The 20,931-nt window shown below is 36.1% G+C and overlaps 1 protein-coding gene across 1 annotated transcript in view; it reads right to left on the bottom strand.

Moving 5' to 3' along the window:
* The window catches only part of gabbr2 (gamma-aminobutyric acid (GABA) B receptor, 2), a 237,120-nt gene that overhangs the window by 174,355 nt on the left and 41,834 nt on the right, over window positions 1-20,931 (bottom strand). The window contains exon 2 of the mRNA XM_066715759.1: window positions 1,167-1,304. Within this exon, the coding sequence (XP_066571856.1) occupies window positions 1,167-1,304 (138 nt within the window). The remainder of the gene's footprint in view (window positions 1-1,166; window positions 1,305-20,931) is intronic.

Genomic DNA, 20,931 nt, shown 5'->3' with positions numbered 1-20,931 from the left:
TAATTGAACCAATTATTAGCTGTGGCCCACATGGACGGGAGATTGCCAATGTGGTGTTGAACACAGACCCATCTGCAGGTGGGGAACAGAACTGCCAGAGCCCCAGCAAACATCAAGGCAATTAAAAACCAGACAAAGCAAATTAACTTAATATGTATCCAATCCTTGTATGAGCAATTTTATATTAATTAACTGTATTAACTGTAATATACAGTCAGGACTTACATAGTCATGATATTTTGTATTACAGAATATGAATACTGAATCCTAAACATGTCATAATTTTCTCAATTCATAAGACCCCCCCTCCTCTTCCCATTACTGCTACTCTCACAAAAGGCCTTTGCAGTCGGTATACAGATGCTAATGCTCTTGCCATCACAAAGCATCGCTTCAGGGACATTTTATCACTGATGCTCCTCCACTGACATACCCTTTGTCAGAAATGACTCTGCTGGTCAAATGACTATGACTACACGGTAGCCTTCAGCTATGTGTTGCTATAGTAACGGACCATATATAAAATGTCGCTTGTATGATTGGAGGTGTATAACACAAATTGTTGTCGACAGGAGAATGCAAGGGATCACCTATTTTTCTGAAGGGACAGTGTGGGAGAGAGTGGGGAGAACTGAAAGGAAGGGCAGAAACACAAACCTGAACCACATCACCAAATAGCGAATAGTCCTTATAAATTAACGAGTCGAACATATTCTCTCTGAAAAAGAACTGAAGAAGGCAGACAAAAATATGCTGTTTATAGAAAATTATATAAACAGCACCCATAGATTCTGTGTGTATGCTACCAAATAAAATAAAACAAACTACATCAAATGTAATGATCATAAGATTGACACAACTCACAATTCCTTTTACATGAGGCAGTTTTCATTCTTTTCATTGTTATTTTGTTTTTGTTTCAGGATACATCATTCCTGAATAATGAGGGTGATTTTAACAATGCAATCACACCTTATTACAGTAGTATGAGTACACATGGATGATCAACATGCAGATACCTGTTTAGAGTCTAATTTAATAAACTGATCTGGCTATGCCACACTATTCTGACCAAATCATGTTGCTATGGCAATGCTCCCTCATTATTTTACAACTGTGACGCTCAAGAGAAACCAAGTTACAGGTAATACACAAACCATCCTTACCTGTACAAGGTTCCAGCCTCCTAGTGACTCAGCGATAATTGATGTCACCGACGGACAGACTCCACCAAAGATCATTAAATGTTTTGGACCAAAACATATGGCATCAAAGAAGGCTCTCAGTCCTTTGGCATTATCACACTGCAAAAGAAAAACATGTTTTATTTAAAAACAAAGTGAAAATGTAATTGGTCAGAATTGGTTATAGTTTAAAAAAATATATGCAGTAATGTACAACTAAACCCACACATATATTTAGCTTCACCTTCAAAATCATAGTCATGTGGTAGACTGATGTATGACAGAGTCTGCATGCAGTTGCATCATTCCCTACAGTTGTCCTCTAACGAGAGGATGAAAACATTTTGTATTTTCACAAATTAAAAAATATATTTGCATGGTTTTCCTCATTATTTAAATCTATTAAACAAACGAAACTCCGCAATTATGTTCTGCAAGAGGGCCATCACTGTATTGTTTCGGAGTGGAGAAATTTCAAATCGCCATAGCAACGATCTTGGCTCCTGTAACTGCAGAAAAATGTGGAGTGGGTCTATTGATTGCAATATGAGCTGATAACTCATTTTAGTCTGATTTTCAGAGTTTTTAATGATTTTCTATTCCAGTAAACACTTTCTATCAAATTACTTGCACTTCATTCAGGGTGACAGTGCTGAATAGCTCTGAATGGTCTCATCCTTCAGTTAATTAAATTCCACTTATGATTTGGCTTTGTTAAGTTCACCCTGATTTGAATCTCCGCTTTTCTTTACACCATTTCTAAAAGGTCATCAAATGGAAATCACTTTAGGATGCAAGATATTTTGCAAAACACCAGGCCTTTAAGATGAAGTCTCTGAAACAGATGGGAGGAAATTAAGTTGGTTATTTCAATTTTATTCATAAAAGTTTTCCTAATGAATGTGGATTTAATGGCATTTTAACTATATTAAGCACATTAACTATTAAAACCATTTGAAGTGTTGCTTAGTTGGTGCATTATATCTATGCAATTACAGCACAGCTCGGTGCGCACACACAAAACATTCTGCAAATAATTTATTGTGTATTATTGTCAGTGCCTGATCTCAGAAGTTAGAAAGTCATAAACACAAATAAATAAGTCTCTGATTTTTACAGAGTCATTGGTAATTGTCTTTAGAAGAAGCCACCAATAAAATAATCCGAGGCAATACTGGCTAAAAGAACATGTGAATTCAATCGTCTGCAATTGCCAACTGTTTTGAAAACATATACCAAAAGGATATATACCAAAAAATCTTACTCTGAAACACTTTCCTTAAAGACACAATAGAGCTAACAATCACCGTGGTGGTCATGTTTTCCTCTGCAGTTTTGGTGCTCTTCACTATGTATTTTTCCCTTTTCAGGAGTGCATTCACTACATTTCCTGCAGGCTTTTGGCACGTTACCATGGCAACCTGCATGACACTTTGTAAAGATAAATGAAGAAAGAATTGAGACTGTCATTGACAGCTATTTTTAGCAGTAACTGGCCGTACCATTATTGGGGCTATTAATCAAAATCTATTCAGTGGCACTGTTAGGGTTAATGTACCAAATGTGAATCATAAGAGAAATCATTTTAAAAGAATGTATAAAACACATGACTGATTTCCGGTGCCTCCAGCAGTTTAATACACCTTGATATATTCTATCTTTGAATCCTGAACAGTGCACATGCTTTACATACTGCTTTCTTTAAGGTGTATTGCACACTAACGTCATTTTGTTTAAGAGGTGTTGTGTAGCTCATAATCTTGTGTATCACATAAATATATGCAGTGTGAAGTTTGTTATGCATCTTCCTTGCAAAACATTGCATTATTTCCCAGCAAAATTATATCACAGCTGCAAGTTCCCGCTGAATGAACTAGATCAATAAATAAGGTTCCCAACTGAGAAAGAACAGCACACGAGTTAAGATTTCATTTCAGGGCTCTTGTGATACTTCAGTTACGCTGAGACCTAAACACTAACAGTCTTTTCACTGTTTCTGAGTTTAGGCATTTTATTCTAAGACACTTAAATATCAGGAATCAAGAAACAATTACTGAATTTTCCTGAAGGTGGAAAGTTAGACCACACATGAGCTGTACGTCAGGTTTGAAAAGTGGTTCACTGTGAAAATGTTTCTGTTTTTGTTCCATCTATCCTTCCATCTACAATATGACAGTTTGAGACATTTTATTCTATACTGATTAATATATTCAAACCAATGATGTTGTGTCCCTTTCAAGGAACAGGAAGACATTTCAAAGAGATTTTCCTTTACCGAGGAAGGCTGAGCTGTAATAAGCTTTAGTCATCTAACGCCTGCCACTGCCCGTCCCAATCAAGCCACGATCCATCTTGCTGACAGTTACTTGTCTGTTAAAACCAGCTGCAACTAAAAGCTTTGGGCCAGAAACTCACTAGGTCTTTGACAAGAGTTTAGATCTCACCCCACATTAGCATTTGTCACCCCAATACACAGCTTCCTCACAAGGCCACACTATGATGAACTAAGGGCCTAGTGTGACATCTTATCAGACGTAATTCTGAATACTGTCACTGCTCTCTCCATTATAAAAGGCATCCTTGGTTTGTCAGTTGAAGTGGTTGATAACTCTAGGGCTGTGGGATGAAGAGAGAAAAAAATACTCCTCCAGTTTGTGTGAAATGAACAGATGTTTGTGCACATCATAGAATACATAGAGACACTACATGTATCGCACACATTTCAATGATCTCTTTTGGCGGGGGGAGAAATGTTCTTAGGAAAAATAGGAAAACTTTATTCACAGCCACTAGCAAACCTATCAGAGCACAGAGAAACCAATCACACAGCCCCCTTCAGAGTTTTATAATATTGGAAACAAGAGGCTTTAGTAAATAAGTCAAGATTTCCATAATCATGATATTTTACTCTTTCTCTGGGCTCCCACCATATAACCCCTCCACCCCACCTCCCAATAGAGACAACATACTCATTTCAGCAACAAAGATCTTACTGGATCCCACTGGTTCTGATATAACTTCCCCCTGCCTAGAAGTACAGTCTCCAAAGTTACCGGAGTGCTTACTCAAGTGTCTGAACTTTCAGATCAATCGCTTTAATGTCAAAAACCTTGAAAAATCCTGAATAGTGTGCATAAACCATGATCTGAAAATATTTCAACTGAATCAGCAGGAGAAGAAATAACTGCAACAGCTCTTGTTCATCTAATTGTGTGGAAATGTAGCACATAAAGATGATGACATTCACTTTAGACCGTTTCAGTGAAAGTTCACAAAGTTGCATTTTACTCCTTATACAGGTCACATTAATAGTTATATAGGACATGTCTGAATATGGCAAGAAAAGTTATAAGCAAGATTGCAAGAAAAAAAATACAACTTTTAAAATTGCATCTATATGGAATAGTTAGTTTGGCAAGTTTCTGTAAAATGCTTGTTATACATCATTATTTATATTAATATTGGTAAGTATTTATTTACTGCCTTTTCGGTTTAGAAAAATCGCACGACTTATTCCTTTGTCCTAACAGAAATACAAGATGTCCACCTCTTCGTGAAACTGCCCTCCCCCCACCCCGAAAATCGATTTCATTCTTAATGTTATTTTAAATTAAAAAATAATCCACACAACAGATTTTTGTGCAGGAGGGAAGCATGCGTGTAAGTAATGTATTTTGAGGAGTAGTCTTGTTTTTATTCAGTAGCTAAATATAAATACTTTTAAGATAAATCTATAGGTTTGAAAATATGAAATAGATTTTTACTTCTAAACATTCTTTGGATAATAGGTACTCTAGAGATCATAAGTAAGAAAAAAATCCTCTCAAAAACAATAATTATATATATGTTTCACAGTATGGCTTTTGATACAATTTAATTTTTAGATAGGTCCACTTCCTTCCTGTATACTGTTACATCTTCCAAAACCTTTCAGAATAGTCCTCCCAGAAACAAAAATGGAAATTAAAACAATCCAACTGAGTAAGGAGCGTAGGAGTATTTCAGATTTTTTTTTTTTAAAGCAAAAGCATTGAAATGACTTCTGTGACAGTGTTCACAGTCATTACTAACTTTGTTTACTATGGCTGCCTTGGGCGGCTATACCTGTCAAGTCAGATTTAGCTGAAGTGAGACTCACCAATGTCTCTGGACAAGGAACCATAAAATGAGGCTTAATATGAATTCTAGAGAAAAAAAGGACACCTTTTATTATAGATGGTTTGTGTAGATTTTAGTTTTGTTTTTTTCTTGTTTCAGTGAAAGTATTATTCAGTCAATGTATCAAAGTTGTCTGGTTCTATGTTTTTATAATCCAGGATGGTTGAGAAAAAACAGGACTAGGAGAATTCATGACATTTGGTGTTGTTCAAATTCTGTGCATTTCATATTTCCATGCAGATCATGAGGCAATTGCTTTACTTTATTCATTTTATAAAATCATGCAAGAGGCAATTTTAACCTTTTGCTTTGTATATTTGGAAAACAGTGACCGTGTACCATTATTGACACCAGGTGGGCCAGGTAATGGGCACACTGTCTCACTTTCAACAAGAATTTTGAATGGAGTATAATTGCTTCTGCTACAGGAGTGGCACCCAACAAATGGGTTGGCTTGGGCAAGTTCTATTATAGGCCATCACAGCCAGGCAGTGAATTCTAAAGCTGATCAGTTTATAACGATTAAACCAAGAGTAGTGAGCAAAGCTAACCCTGTAGGATTGTCTGCTTTACTAGAGCATGGGCAACAGCTTCAGGTCATGTGGGTCAACAGCAAATGATTGCTCTGAGAACAATCAGCAATGGGAAACCTAATCTAGTCTAGCAGTGTGTACAGGAGGGATCACTACAAAATATAACATTTTATAGGAAAACAGCTAATGAGAAATAAATACAATTAGAACCAATAAATGAGAGAATTGTGGAAAATAAATATCTACACATGCAAACTGCTTTGATGATTTTCTTGGACTTGGACTATGTGATTTCTGCCATATTCCTGAATTACTCAATTTGTGTTTTGAGCAATATTCCATTCTGATCTTAGGTTCATCATTTTGATATGCCTCTTGTCCCTTTAGCACAGTGCAAGGCTTTGCATTCAAATTGATTACAGCTTGATAAGGTGGATATGTACTCATACACTATTTTGGCAAGGTGATGTGAGCAACGCAAAAAGCTAAATAATCACCAGAACCTGACATGTAATTCAATGCAAGTGTCCACTACACTGTGAAGACTCTGCTGCAAAGAAATACATGGAAGGTTTGTATCTGTGCTTTTCATGTTGTTTGCCTTAACTTGCTCAAGTAGTGTATATAAACCAACCTTTAACAGTGCTATGCCCCAAAGCTCTGCTGGGCAGCACTGGGCTCCCATATGGATGCATATGGATGTCGTGCAAGACTCAATCTCAATCAGATAGGGCCACTGAGCCAAGATAGGATCAGAACAGGATCTCTGGCTTCCTTCAGAAGTGTTCATTGGAGCATTTCCAATTTTAAGCAAGGGATGGGTTTTTTGTTCGTTTTTTAAACAGTTTAAGGTTTATAGTGGTTTCTCCATAGATCCACTCAAAACACCAGTTTTCTTGTCTTGCTGTTCTTACAATATGATGCCGTTAAATAATCTGAGCCCGCAGAGATTAAAGGTGACATTCTCAGAAAACTATAGATCAAAGAGAAAGTACTCCATATCAGTCCCCACATAGGAATATTTTCTAATTTGTCTCCAACATGCCATATTACATATTGAATGTTTGTTATAGTGAAGTATGAAATAATATTAATTGAAGGTTTTAGTGAACATTTAGTTTAGTGAAAATGAATCCAATTTGTTTGGATTGTTGTCCAGTACCTATTTAAATGGGTCTGGACTGCACAGTATTGCTGGCAGGTTAGTACTAAGCAGAAGTGAAAAGAGTCTGGCAAACCAAAAGTCGAGATTAACTCTCAGACTTGTTGGCAGGTGGATAAATGTTTTTATGTAATTCAGGCCTTTTCTGCTCATTTTTAAGTTAAAGCAATACAAAAAAAAAAAAAACGAATAACAATCCTTTTCAAAGATGATATAAAATAAAAATCATACCTGCTTTCATTTTGGCAGCATGCAATCTCTATTGCTGTCGACAACTTCCTATTACTACGTTTTTCATATTGTCAGTCCTACAGATAATGTTTATTTATTGATTCATAATTTGATTTAATGTTTTTTAGAATGTATTTTTTTATACCAAAATAATAGTACAAAAATAAGTAAATATAAAACTTTTTTATATCCAACAAATCAGTATGTTGTGTGTGAGTTTTCAATTATGAACAGTATAAGACTTTATTAAACAGATGTCACTTTCCTTTTGGGTTTTCTTGTTATTTTATCTTTTTTCTCATCAGGGTGTCCCTAGCTGTTTGTGCATCTGTCAGATACAGGTCCAAATGTGTAAAAAAAAAAAAAGTCTCCCGGGAGGACAGAGCTGGTAAACCTAATTTAAGGGTGAACGGTCTTGTATTCCCAGTTGCAATGTTTGTACAAACACAGCACAAGTTAAAGGTCTGTCATATCCCAAACCGCAGGGACAAACACTTGGCTCTTAAAAGCTGATTTTTCTTTTCTTTTTCTTTTTTTCCACATCCCGCTTTTGATGTTGGGAGCTGCTGCAGAGATGGCTCTCATGCTGGCAGTGTTTGAGTGAAGCATGATCTAATCATGGTCTTAAGAACTTCAACTGTCACTTTATATTACTAGCCCACAGGTCAGCCAGGTGAAATCAAGAGTTAGCCTATCGTGAGAAAGAAAAAGTTAATGGTAATAACACATTCCTCCTTTTTTGAAGAACATAAAAAAATAATAATAATAATAATAATAATAATAATAATAATAATAATAATAATAATAATAATAATAATAATAATAATAATAAACTGTCCTGTCCAGGGAACAATGTATCTGGCGCTTGTGTCACAATCAGTGTAAATACGATGCTGAAAGTCTGAAATTGAGCTTTCTGGATTTATTGATAAGCTGTGAAAAAAATACACGAGGCATAATGCATAATGAATTCAGCCAGGAAACAATGCAGATAAATAATAATAAAAAATAATAATAGGTGTATGGAGTAATACCTATCAAGTTATATCACTTCCCAATCAATTCAGTGCTGATACTGTAACAGTTATCAGTATTGGGAAAGCTAGTAACACTAATTGTACACCAGCATAAAGCCATCAAGTATCCAATTGGCCTGACATGCCTTTTTAATTGGTACAGGGTTTGGTTTCCACACACCACGGGATGAACACAAATTGGCTAGATTTGATCAATTTAAGGAAATTGTGTTTATTAGCAATCTGTGATAACTGGATAGACTCGACAGGCTTAGGCTGTAAGCCTATTATATGTTGTGCTGCCTAGTTTGTGACACAGAAGATGGCAGCGTAGCCAATACTTGCCAGAGAGCAACAAATGTGAAATCATAAGGCAGTGTGGTGCAAAGACTCAAATCTATGTGTGCTCTATGAAGACAGAAGAGGCAGATTGCACAGCTTCAAATGCAGGATTATTGTCAAACCTTTTGAAGAACACAATAAATTCCCTCTCCACATCTTTATTTACAGATTTTATATCTGCAGATAACTGCAAGCAATGTATTAAATCAGATCAAAGAGTACTAAAAATATCAAGAAGCTTCTTATTTAGTTGAAAAGTAATATCTCTTAGTGTATAACAACACTTTGGGGGTTGCTCCTATGTTCCACCCTGCAGCTATTCTCCAGATGGTCTTAAGTTGTAGTTATTATTATTTTTATTTTATTTAGACTCTCATGTGAGACACGCAAACTGATTGAGCCGGTGAAAATAGATTAGTAAGATCTATACAGGTGTTAAGCACATTAATCTGAGTTGCGTTTTGGAGGCTTCTACAGAGATAGAAAATGACAGTAAGAGAATGCAGCTAATGAAAACAAATGGTCTGCCCTCATGGCTGTCTCTTCAGTGTCTATGGATCTGTTACTCTCTTAAAAGTAACATTTTGAGGTTGATTTTTCCAATGCACTTATCAATAAATCTATTGAAAGCCTTTTTTTAGTTTTTAAAATTCCCAAGAGCTTGGATGACTTTCTCACTCCATTAATCATACAAAAGACCTGAAGATGTAGGCTACACACTTTTTCAGCATTTTGATTGAAATAAATATGGATGTTGTTCATTATGGGTGTGCTGCTGTACCATTCTTAGTTCATACAATTCAATTATATGCATAATTAAAACCTAATCTAACCTAATTACAATCCTGGTAAAACAATAAGTGATTTTAAATAGGTTTTCTTAGTGCATAACTTGTGTTTTGCTTAACCATAAACATATAACATAAAGCTGATCTACAGCATTTTAAAATCCAAATTATTACAAAAAAATTGTTTTGCCAAAAAAGATCCTTAAATATCCTGTAGGCCTACTTGTCCAATCTTCTTTACCACCATGAAAAATAATGTAATGGGTTTGAAAAAATCTCTAAAATAACAGACATAAGTAGAAGAATATACAATAATAATAATAATAATAATAATAATAATAATAATAATAATAATAATAATAATAATAATAATAATAATACATTTGTTTTAAGTAATATATTTTTAAAGCAGAATCAAATTGAGGCTGTGAAACAAACCATCCGTTTTTAACCCCAAATAACCCTTGCCTAACCCTATCCATAATCCCATTAAGACATTTGTATTAAAGAGTCAGGAAGGGACTGAAATGCTTTCTTGGACGTCATATCTTGTTCATTTGCACAAAACAGATGTAAAATGATAGAATAAAGAGAAGGATTTGAAACGGAGTGTGTTATCTGCAGTTAATTATCTCTTGGCCTGAAGCCTCTAAGTCTTCAGATCACACATCCTCCGGAGTAGCAAGCTCCACATGAATGCATAAGAAAGAGAATTACCCTTGTTTTGGAATAAAGCTTGAGCTGAGGATGTATGTTGTACCGCCAATGCACTGAAGCGAGGCCCAGCGTTTGAGGAATGGCACAAGGACACAGGATTCACAATAGACAAGGCTAGGGCTCTTTTTCTGTTGTTATTCCTTGTTTAAAAGATCTGTCTTAAGGTAAGTTTATAGACCAGCTGACAGCAGCTCGCTCCCTTAGCTCCCTCCGCACCAGATCCACATTTCACTTGCTGAACATGTCTATTGTCCTACTGCAATGTGCCTGGTTAATTGGAAGCAAACATCCCAACATCAGCTGTGCAAAATTATACCCAAACCAGCACATTATTATCCATCTACCATTCACTGCAGTGCACTCCCAAAATTTACCCTCAGGGACAATTCCCACATCGATTTATGAACTGGGAAGGGCATAAATAAACAAACAAACAAACAAACAAATAAACAAATTGATAAATAAAGGTACTCAATAGACCCAAAGCACCTTTGTTGTTACTTCATATCCGACTAAAAGTGTCTGGCTTCTGTATTAGGAAAGCACACTCTTAGAGAGCTTCGATTTACCTAACCTCCAGTTTTTCCTTTTCCTGACAGTTAACTGTGGTTTGATATATGGTCTTGAGGAGGACAGGTTATTACTTAAAGCACCATTGCCATCTGTGGAGAAATCCCATTTCTATCCTCTGACTCTTTTTACATTTTCATGCCTCAACAATTTATTTCTTGTTATGCTGTCTCTTATGATTGAAAACATTAAACAGTGAGGGTGAAAATGTTTTGCAAGCAAAGAAATATATACAGCAGATTCCCATCACAAACATGAATCAAATTCTCACAGCTCCTACTTTCCCAGCTTTCTTCTGTGCAACACATTGCAATTGCAATCTGATAACTTGTCAAGGGACAGACACGCATTAAACATGTCTGGCTGGCATTAGGAGAAAGCTACATTTCAGTACATAGAATGTAAAAAAAACGAGATGTAGTAATACAGTTACAGCCATAAGTTTTGTATGACCTTGACGTTGTAGATAATGCAGGAATGGAACTGGACCTTTAGCTGTAGCTGTAGCTGTATTTGTCACAATGGTAAATCAATAAGGAAGCTCTGGCTACAGCATCTATGATTGGAGTTTAAATGCTGTGTCTTCGACTCCTTAAGTGATGCATGCACATTTGGGTCAAAAACCCAGAGGAATCAAATTTGCTGACAAAACAATAGCCACAGAGACAGACAGGGTCAATCACAAAAATGGGAAAAAAGATGAAAACAATAACATAAAGCACAGGATTGTGATGCGGCAGTGATTGCAGATAGAACTAATCTTCTCTCCTCAGTAAACACAAATGCCCTCTTCCCCACGTGCCCTTCAGCAGGTGTGCTTGTCAGAGCTGCTGCGGTACAGCGTACGGACAGCCCTTGCACATGCTGTCGACCTTCTCTGCAGAAAGCACTGCAAGACATGGTGAAGGCCAGTAATGACTTGACTAATGAAAGCTATTCATCAGACTTCCTTTTTTTCTGTTTTACTTTTTGACAGAATCTCATTTGCAGGAAGATTAGCTCGAAGTTGTTAGCGGTGTATTAAAGGATGTCATGCATCACCTGAGGTTTTGTATTCAATGAAGCCATGGTCTTGAAGCAGTGCTTTCCCTCTCCCTGTAGCAGCACACTCTCCAGACTTCTCATTTCTACAGGTATATTTCACTAGCACGGAGCATATTTACATTCTAACAGGGGGAGAACCCCAGTTGTCCAACCTTTGTTTCAAATATTAACAAATTCAAATAGTTCCCCCTTCTGAGCCCTACTCCTATATTTGCCTTGCATTGTCCTCTGTGTATAATTACACAGGCAAAAGACTTACACCATTTTAAGAATACATTGAACTTTAGTATTTTTTACATTTTTTCCAGGCTTTGGTGGTTTTATTGGAAAGAAAGCAAATGGATCAGATATAAAATTTAAAAAAACGTAAGTGTATAAAGATAAATTCTGTGGCAAATAATATGCAGAGTCTTTAGACTTCTTTATAGTTCAACTTGGTCACATTTTTGCTCAAATTCCCCCAAAAGGTTACAGGACTATTGATGACCACATTGGCTGCCTTTTGAGGACAATTATTCATAAAAAAAATCTCAGATTAAATACATTTTGGATTATACATTTTTTTTTTTTGCCCAAGTTATAGTTAAACAACTAGGATGAAAGCATCTGCACATAGCTACATAGCCTTCATGTGCCAAAGAAAAATATGAGCTTGAGCAGTTCGTAGTTCATGGTGACAAGGAGATCTAGACTGAAGGTGATGGATGGAGAGCCAAAGCACAGAAAACATGAGCGAATTATCAACAGTATCCTTGTGAAGAGCACAGGGACACATTACAGGGTCTAAAGTGTGCACAAGAGGGCCGGCAGATGCATTAAGATACGATTATTCTGATTGCTTATGGAAGCCCCCCGAGTTTCACATTCCTTTAGAATTTGTAGTAACTCGGGTAGAATTGACTGCACAAAGCCTGATGAAGAGGCTTACAGTGTATTATTGTATATTAGGCCTACCACCATAAAATTACTGTTCGAGATTGTGTGCCCATTAGACAGTGTGCCATGCATAAGAATGGCACTGATCTTCAGTGGTATCATAAAAGTGTCTTTATCTGGGTTGTCAGACCAGACTGATGAGAAAACAACTACATATAAATGTTATCAGTGAAAGACACTCTGGAAGACAACCCTATTTGTCAGTGGAAAGTCAGCGAGCACAGTATGTGAATGGTTCTAACTTGTGACCTTGTTATATTTGTTTATATTTAAATAACAAGATGATCAAAACACAACCTTCTCAGAGTCCCGCACAGCAGCTTTTCTATTGTAGCACAATTAAGCTTGTGCATCAGTCTATCATTCCTACACCTGTTGCATTTCAATAGTGCATGTATTTGTCTACCCTCCAAAACCAATAGAGCATTATACTCTGAATTCTCGACTTCTCCCTTTCGTTCACTTTCACGCCATTTATCCTGCAAATCTCCACTGTGAGAGATGCTTCCAGTTCGCATACCAAAACCCTCATGTCACACCAGTTCTCACACTGGTTTACTTGGCATATAATCACTTGTGTGAATGAAGTGGTGAAACTGAAAATTATGTAAATATTATTTTGGTAATTCAAGAAATCCAACATTCAAAATTGTTTGTGAAAGATTTCCAATACGTCCAGGCAATTTGGAGTCAGTGTTGGGGTATGTTGACAGCATTGACCCGCTGGATTATAAAGAGTAATGACCAAGCATGTATGATCGCAACTCTCCCTCCTTTTGGAAATTAAACAGAAGTGATCAGTTCCCACAATACTAAATCATCAATCATATCTATTTCAAACCAAGTATAATAACATACATTCCTTTAGTTTTTTTTTTCTCCAAAGTGATCAAATTGATCCCAAGAGACAAAAAAATACCTAAAAGAAACCACATAAAAGATGGGAAGATTGAATAATGAACTGTAATAATAAAATGGGGAGGCCTTCATCCAACACTGGATAGATATGGGCTGATGGTGATGGTGATATCATAAATATATATTATAAGAGAAGAGAAAATAATAATAAAATTCGAAAAAGGCTCGTTGTATTGGAACCACACACATGATAATGCATAGGGTTTCTATTTTGATGAATGCTTTCAGGGGGTACAAAATATAGATGTATATAAAGTAGCCTTGTCGATTTTGAATGACAGTCTTTAAAACCTACTTTTTCTTTCACATTGTCACCTTAAACGCAGTGTTATTTTGTGTGCTTTCAAGAGCTATACAAGTGAGACCCACCTAGAAGAACAAAGGCCAGAACAATTCCCTTTCCCCATGAAATGTAAATCTTTGCTGCTTTTAGCCAAATGACACACTCTTCCAAATAACTCAAAACTGTGTACATGGCTTTTGGAAAACTACTGAGGATCCTCACTTGAAATATCCTGGGGCAGACAGACATGCCCAAGGGAGGACTGGATTCATATATTTCACAGTACATCAAATTAATTAAGAGCAACGGCCGCTGATATCTATGGGTAACTTTGTCACAAAATGCTGAATTAATGTAATTAACTGACTCTAGTGTGTACCACTGGCTGTGAGAAAGAGCGGAGGGATTGGTGGCTAAACCTAAAATTTTAAAAGAAACTAAAACATTAAAAAATGTTGTGTCTTAGAGACGTACTATGACTAAAAGGATTTATTTTTCAATAACTGTTCGAAAAAAAGTATTAATCTTCAGATCAGAGGTGCAGTGAATGTATAAATATGCATTAAGTGTCAATTTATCTGAGAAATAAGAGAGATGCTGTTAGAGTCTTCAAGAGGTCATCATGACTTGGCTACAAGTGCTGTGGTTGTCTCACAAACTGTTTGGATAGTGAAAAATCACTGCTTGTCTTTGAACCTATTAGTGCATGTCACATGAAGTCAAGGGAAACATGTATACAGGAGTGAATCCCTGGGGGTATGCAGGACAGACATCCAGTTAGTCCCCTTAAATTTAGCACTGGGAAGATGAAGGTTAGGTCCTCTCCGATTAAAGTACTTATGGAAATGAAAATTCATCCAATTTGCTTGCATAATCATGAACAGTAGAGATATCCAATACTTTCCCTAATGACTAGCCTTACACTGCAAATTGCCTTTAGAACAAGCTATTAAATTGCAAACAACATGGACCCCAAGTGCGAAGGTTCAAAGCCGTGGTTTTCTCTGGCTCTTCTTCATCTGATAAAATATCTATTTGTAGTGTCCATTGACCTTTATTTTTCAGGTATCTTCTTCAAACTCATTTAAATGTTTTCTTAAGAAAATGGCATCCCAAGCCACAATTCTAACATCCCCCTTCGCAATGTAAATTACTGGAGACATTTTGCAGCAAAGTCAGGCAATTGGACAATGCCGTCACGTTTGAAGACCTAATGTCTGAAATGTTGTTGCCATAGCTACAGGAAAAGGGTGTCTCAGAAAGAAAATTAATTTGTGTACAAGGCCAGCAAGCAAAGAAAACATTTTTTTTTTTTTCACTCCAAAAGAAAAAGCGGTGACAGCTAAAACTATAAGGCACTGGTAGACCAAAATGTGGGAAAAAATAAAGAAAATGCTGTGTGTGTGTGGAGGAATTATACTGTGGTTGTGATCACAAGCAAAGCACGAAAAATACCCTTAGGTATCTCTGTACAAAGGGTTCACCAATCAGAAACTCCAGGTTTTTTTTTTTATAAACTCATTAGGGGTAAAATCTGTCCATTGCCATGATTTTAATTACCTAATATGCAACTCGTATTCATCACAAAATCTCAATGTTCATTTTGCTTGTAAATTTTGGAATCTCACCCGAGATCATTAACCTAGATTTAAGTACACAAAGTCCCAGTGTATTACAATTATGACAATGATTATCAAAATATATTTTCATCCCATATCTTCACAAGTGAATCCATAGGAGCTCAGATGGTGAGCCTCAGCTAGGGGTCAGAGGGAAACGATCACACAAAGACGACTGCTTGTGGGTGAACTGAATTAACTGTCACAGGCAAAAAAGAGTGCTTTGCAGAACAGCATATTAATAACTTTAACCTCTGAACACTGTCAACTTCCTCTCAGATCATAAAACCTATGTTTGGCAAAAGCTGGAAGACAAACTGCATTCCCTGGACCCCCTGCATGACTGTACCCAGCGGTGGCCCTCCGATAATGGCTCTTCTACATTTATACAGGAAAATGCAAAAATAGCTTTTTACAATAGGATTAAATATCCAGATGTAACATTATCCCAACCCCTCCACCTGCTTTCCTACAGTGAGTTCGACATATCTCCACAATTCCTCAGGACTGCAGGAGAATAGATATTCTGTTTCCTCTGTGTTATTTTAATAAAGTAATAAATACACAAATACACACTATTGATTTTTTCTTCAGTAGGATTCACCATGTCAGAGACTGCAATCCTTTTTGCTAGGAGCAGAAAGTGCTTAATAAAATGATACAAAGCAAGAAATACTCAGCTCTTAAGCAGAATTGGTCTGTGCCAGTTATCTTCATATCAGGCCTATAACAAGTGCTGCTTCAAAACCCATTCATATACACAGGTTTTCAGTTAGATGTACCTTGGAGGATTAATGGAATGAATGTTATACATGGAGGAAAATACATTTGAGTTAATACAACAGTGACAACAGGCAGTGGTTCAACAGAGTTTACATGTTTATTTCACTGCTGCTGCAAATCAACATCTGGCTTTAATGCTTTCGTTCAAATCGTTATACAAAGAAAATACATACTGCTTTAAATAGCTAGTCTTTTACACATATTTTGAGCATTTGCTAGCATTTCAAACTTATTAAAGTCTCCAATTTGCAACACACTGATATTTAATAAGTAATTCTGGTGAAGATGAGCTCTTTCCACTGCTGTGAGGGATGAAAGCAAACCAAGGTGGTAACAATGCCTGCACATGTCACAATTGAATATACTAATTTGCTGGTGTAACTCAGCATGTAGGCTTTAACTACCATTAAAGGTCCCCGATTGTAGTATTTTACAGCAAATTAAAATTTAAATGGTAACACTCCGAGCAGCAGATTCCTCTCCCCACAAGTACCGAATACTCATGACTACAAACGATATCTCAATAATTACGTAACATCTAAATATTGGCCGTAATCCAGCCTTAGTCAGCGTACTTCCCTTTGTCTATGAGGTTACAGACGACAGCACACTTCAGTGGCCTTGCTGAAAGGTCCTTCACAAGGAGCACACTTTATTATTCTCTTTAAGTCATTTTCACTGATCCACACAAATTGACTGCACTTCTGCAATCCCCACTGAATTTAACGTCACTCACTGTTGTTTATAAAAGCTTTTTTATTAGAGACAGACATACAGGGGTTTGTCCAATTAATTTCTATTCTATTTTAAATTAAAACTCACTCAAGTGACTTTTAATTTATATCTCTACTCTTCCACCCAAATCCTAGAGGCAAGGATGTTTATATTCTACTCCTATAATTGCTGTTTTAGGACTGCATTAAGGATGTACCTCATCATTAAAAGTGTGATGTAATAGACAATACCAGAACTCTCGTCATTATAAATAACTGTGGGTACTTTTCTCAAGGGTTCAAGAGGAGCCATTAAAGGAGAATTCATGCTTTTTTAATGTACATAATGCTCTTATCCAATAGTATTGCATGTGGGTAGTCTGGGCTCAGGTCCCCTCTTTTCAATTGACAGTTTGCTGGCATAGTATATATAGTAAAAACCCCAATTCAAGCTGTCTGGACTAACCATAATTTAGTCTATGATTTCTCCTAATAATACTTGATAGCTATCTTGAATCAGGTCAGAAGGTGTTCTTCTACATTTTCTGATCCATCTAATAAAATGTTTAGTGGTGGTGTTGGTATCTTGACTGAACAGTAGTTGCCCCACGTTGTTATTAAGTATTACTTAAATTATGGAGTATTACTTGACTGTGACATCATACACCTGTTTTTTAATTAGAGACAGTGCACGCGTAGTCTTGGAGTTACACATCAGATAACATATTAATATGCTGCATAGAGAATCAGTGGAGAAAAAACAAGATTGCAATTATACATACACATGGAGATCTAAGACTGGTAACAATTCCCATGTTCAAGACCCAGTCCCTATAGGTCAGTGTCTTTACATTTCATTGAGGAAGAACACACACATCAGATCTTTCTGCAAAGCAAGCCTATTCAGCTGTGAGTGATTTAAAGAAGGTTAGATACAACACTCTTATAATTGATTTTTAAGCTATGGCTTTGGCCTTGGTTGTTTGTCTTGGTCTTTTTTCCTATCATATATCCTAGCTCTGTAAAACTATTAGTTTTGCCAATGTTCTATAAATCTACTACTATTATTATTACTATTATTAAGGGTTTCTATGGCAATACTCAGTTGTCATACATGGTTTTCTCTCCTCTGGTCACAAGGAAACATTGTTTTCAATTACAGGTGAAATGAATGAATGTATTTATATGTATCTGGCCCTAACAATTAAGGATATTCCTAATGCAGTTTAGGAACAGGCATAACAGGTCGAAATACTGCACAGCGCCTTTAGAAATGTAAAGCTGTCATGCTTTTCTTGTGAGGTGTCACTAGTTTATTTATCATCAGGAATAGAGTGCAAAATACTGACAAATAACTCATGGCAGATTTGTGACAGCTGGGTTTAGCAGGATCTGCTTAAGTTGTTACAGAGGAATGGTGTCTGCAGCAATCTCTAACCAAGGTCAACTGTGTAAGCATGCATTAGTTTTCCAGAGGTTAAATATTACTGAACTGCTTAAAAATAAAATAATAAAAACATCCATGTGTACTTTAGTTATGTGAAGTATATGTGAAAACAGGTTTCAGTAATGCAGCTCCCATGAGGCAGCAAGAGAAACTGTGCAATGATCCACTCTGCTGATTTTAAATTGCTTCCCGCTGTCAGTGTTACACCACCATTCTGTAGCGCAATCCAAGGTACATTAAAATATTCTCCTTCTGTTAGTATACATTTGGTCTACAGATAAATAAACAATTTGCTCACTTTTAGTAGTCATCCTTAACTGTAATACTGGTTTAGGATTTGGCTGAATCCAAAGTAAAATATTAAGACCAGTTTTAAAATTATCTTAAGATATCAAAAGAAAAATGCTTGACAAAGAACAAAACAAAAAGGCCACATGACACACTAACAGATCGCAAATAATCATTCTGTGCAAAATATTCCGTACTCAGTTGAAGTATTGTTTCATCTTATTTTTGTCATGATGCAAATATCTACTGGAAAAAGTTATTCTGTGTTCTACAAATGAGAAGCTGTCATAAATATGTCATGTTATCAGTTTCTTGTTGCTGGTGCTATGAGAGCTCAGCCACTGTCTGTAGTTTAGACATTGATTATCACTATTTCCGAGTGCAATCCAAATACTGTCAAATGAGTCACCGCATACATACTTAAGTTGTAAAGACACTTCAAAATGCTGTTGTGATATGCAAAATGTATTATTTTAAATGCTGAGATAATAAAGATAAAGTTCACTCCTCTCTTCAAATCAAAGCATTTTTAACATTAAACCTAGTCCCTCCTGGCAATTCTGTAACAGTGTTCCAAAAATAAATAAAATAAGACTTATAATAAAACTCCATTTGAAGCTTAATTTAAAATATCATTATTTATGTACTTTAGACTCATGTAAGTAATGTTCAACTTGGAGAATATGCTGTACTATGTATGGAGTTCTATCATGGCTAATTTTGCACTGCCCAGTGGGCATTCTGCTCACAGATGCAGACACGCTCTCACGCATATCCACACACCAAAAGAACAATATTGAAATCAGCCTGCAGGAAGGTCCTTTAAATAGTATGCACACAGACACACAACTGCACAAGTGAATGCTCCCTGTTTCCTAAAGACAAAAGGAGAAGGAAATACAATGTTCTACTTATATCAGCAGAAAACTAATTAAACAAAAAAAGATGGCATTACTGATATTTAAGCAAACACCAAAAAACAATGACCTATTTTGGGTATAAAAATACCAAGAGGAAAACCTTTGAAAGGCATGTCAATCTGCTAAATGTTTATAATTGATTGGTCTTATTTTGTTAATATCTTACAATGTGATCCCTTTAATTGAATTGAAGATGCCTAAAACACATTTTGCTCCTGCAGCAATGTGTTAAAATGTACTTAACAGTCTTTTGCCTTCTGTACCAAAAATAAGGCCGTTTAAATCATATAGTTGAAACGTAGTCAACAGAAATTAGGTTAGGGAAAAAAAAGTATCCCGTTTTATTTTCTTTGACAGGAAAACTATTTCATACATTTATAATTTGGATGAATACACTGTTTTCATAATCATTATTGCTATATATAATATTATTTACATTTTCAGAGGTGGCACTTCATAGTTTTGTGGAAAACTATTAAAATTCAGAGTGGCTCTAACTAGCCTCGACAGATAATGTACAATGTGTAATGTAATGTAATGTACTGTACTGCATTCATAGCGTTCAGCATTTAGAAAGTTTATTATTGGAAAAAACAACTGGTATTTTTTTGTAGTTTTTAAATGTACTATTTAAATGTGAAAGGGTTTGATAATCCTATACAAATCAAGCCTAGCAGGATAAGTGTTATTAGAGAGAGTTACTCAGGTGGTAAAAAATCAGAAAACCACTGGGAAGGGAACTCAGCCTGAAAATATGCTGGTATATGACAGGTAGTAATAAATAAAATAGAGAGAGAAGATACAGACGAGTCATTTTCATCAGTTGTATATGAACATGCATGACTGGCCAGGAAACTAAGGCAGATATAATTTCTAAATTATTTGATTTGGAATATTGTAAATGTCGAAAGCAACATTCCTGCAATATCTGACATTTATATTCCATAACAATAAAAAGTTGTCACTGTCTTTGATGATAATGGTGTTGACATTATTAGAACACAACATTGTGACCACCTGATTTTAATGTTGGTCTCAGTAGTATCTCTCAGCAGGCTGGGGCCGCTAACAGCTGTGCCTGACCAGTCTCTGTGGGATTTAGCTGCTGCCAGGGATTCCTCAGCATACACACACACTGTATTTGTGGGACAAACTTAAATACATTTTGGTAAGTATCCCACTGCCATCAAAGCCCATCATTGCAATTTTCCAAGGAAATTATGACTGAGATCCATACATTCAATTATAACATCCATTATTTAACTCACGGTAACAGTAT

The sequence above is a fragment of the Amia ocellicauda genome, chromosome 10, assembly GCF_036373705.1.
Source record: "Amia ocellicauda isolate fAmiCal2 chromosome 10, fAmiCal2.hap1, whole genome shotgun sequence".
Classification (NCBI taxonomy): domain Eukaryota; kingdom Metazoa; phylum Chordata; class Actinopteri; order Amiiformes; family Amiidae; genus Amia; species Amia ocellicauda.
This window is presented reverse-complemented; position numbering and strand designations above follow the sequence as displayed.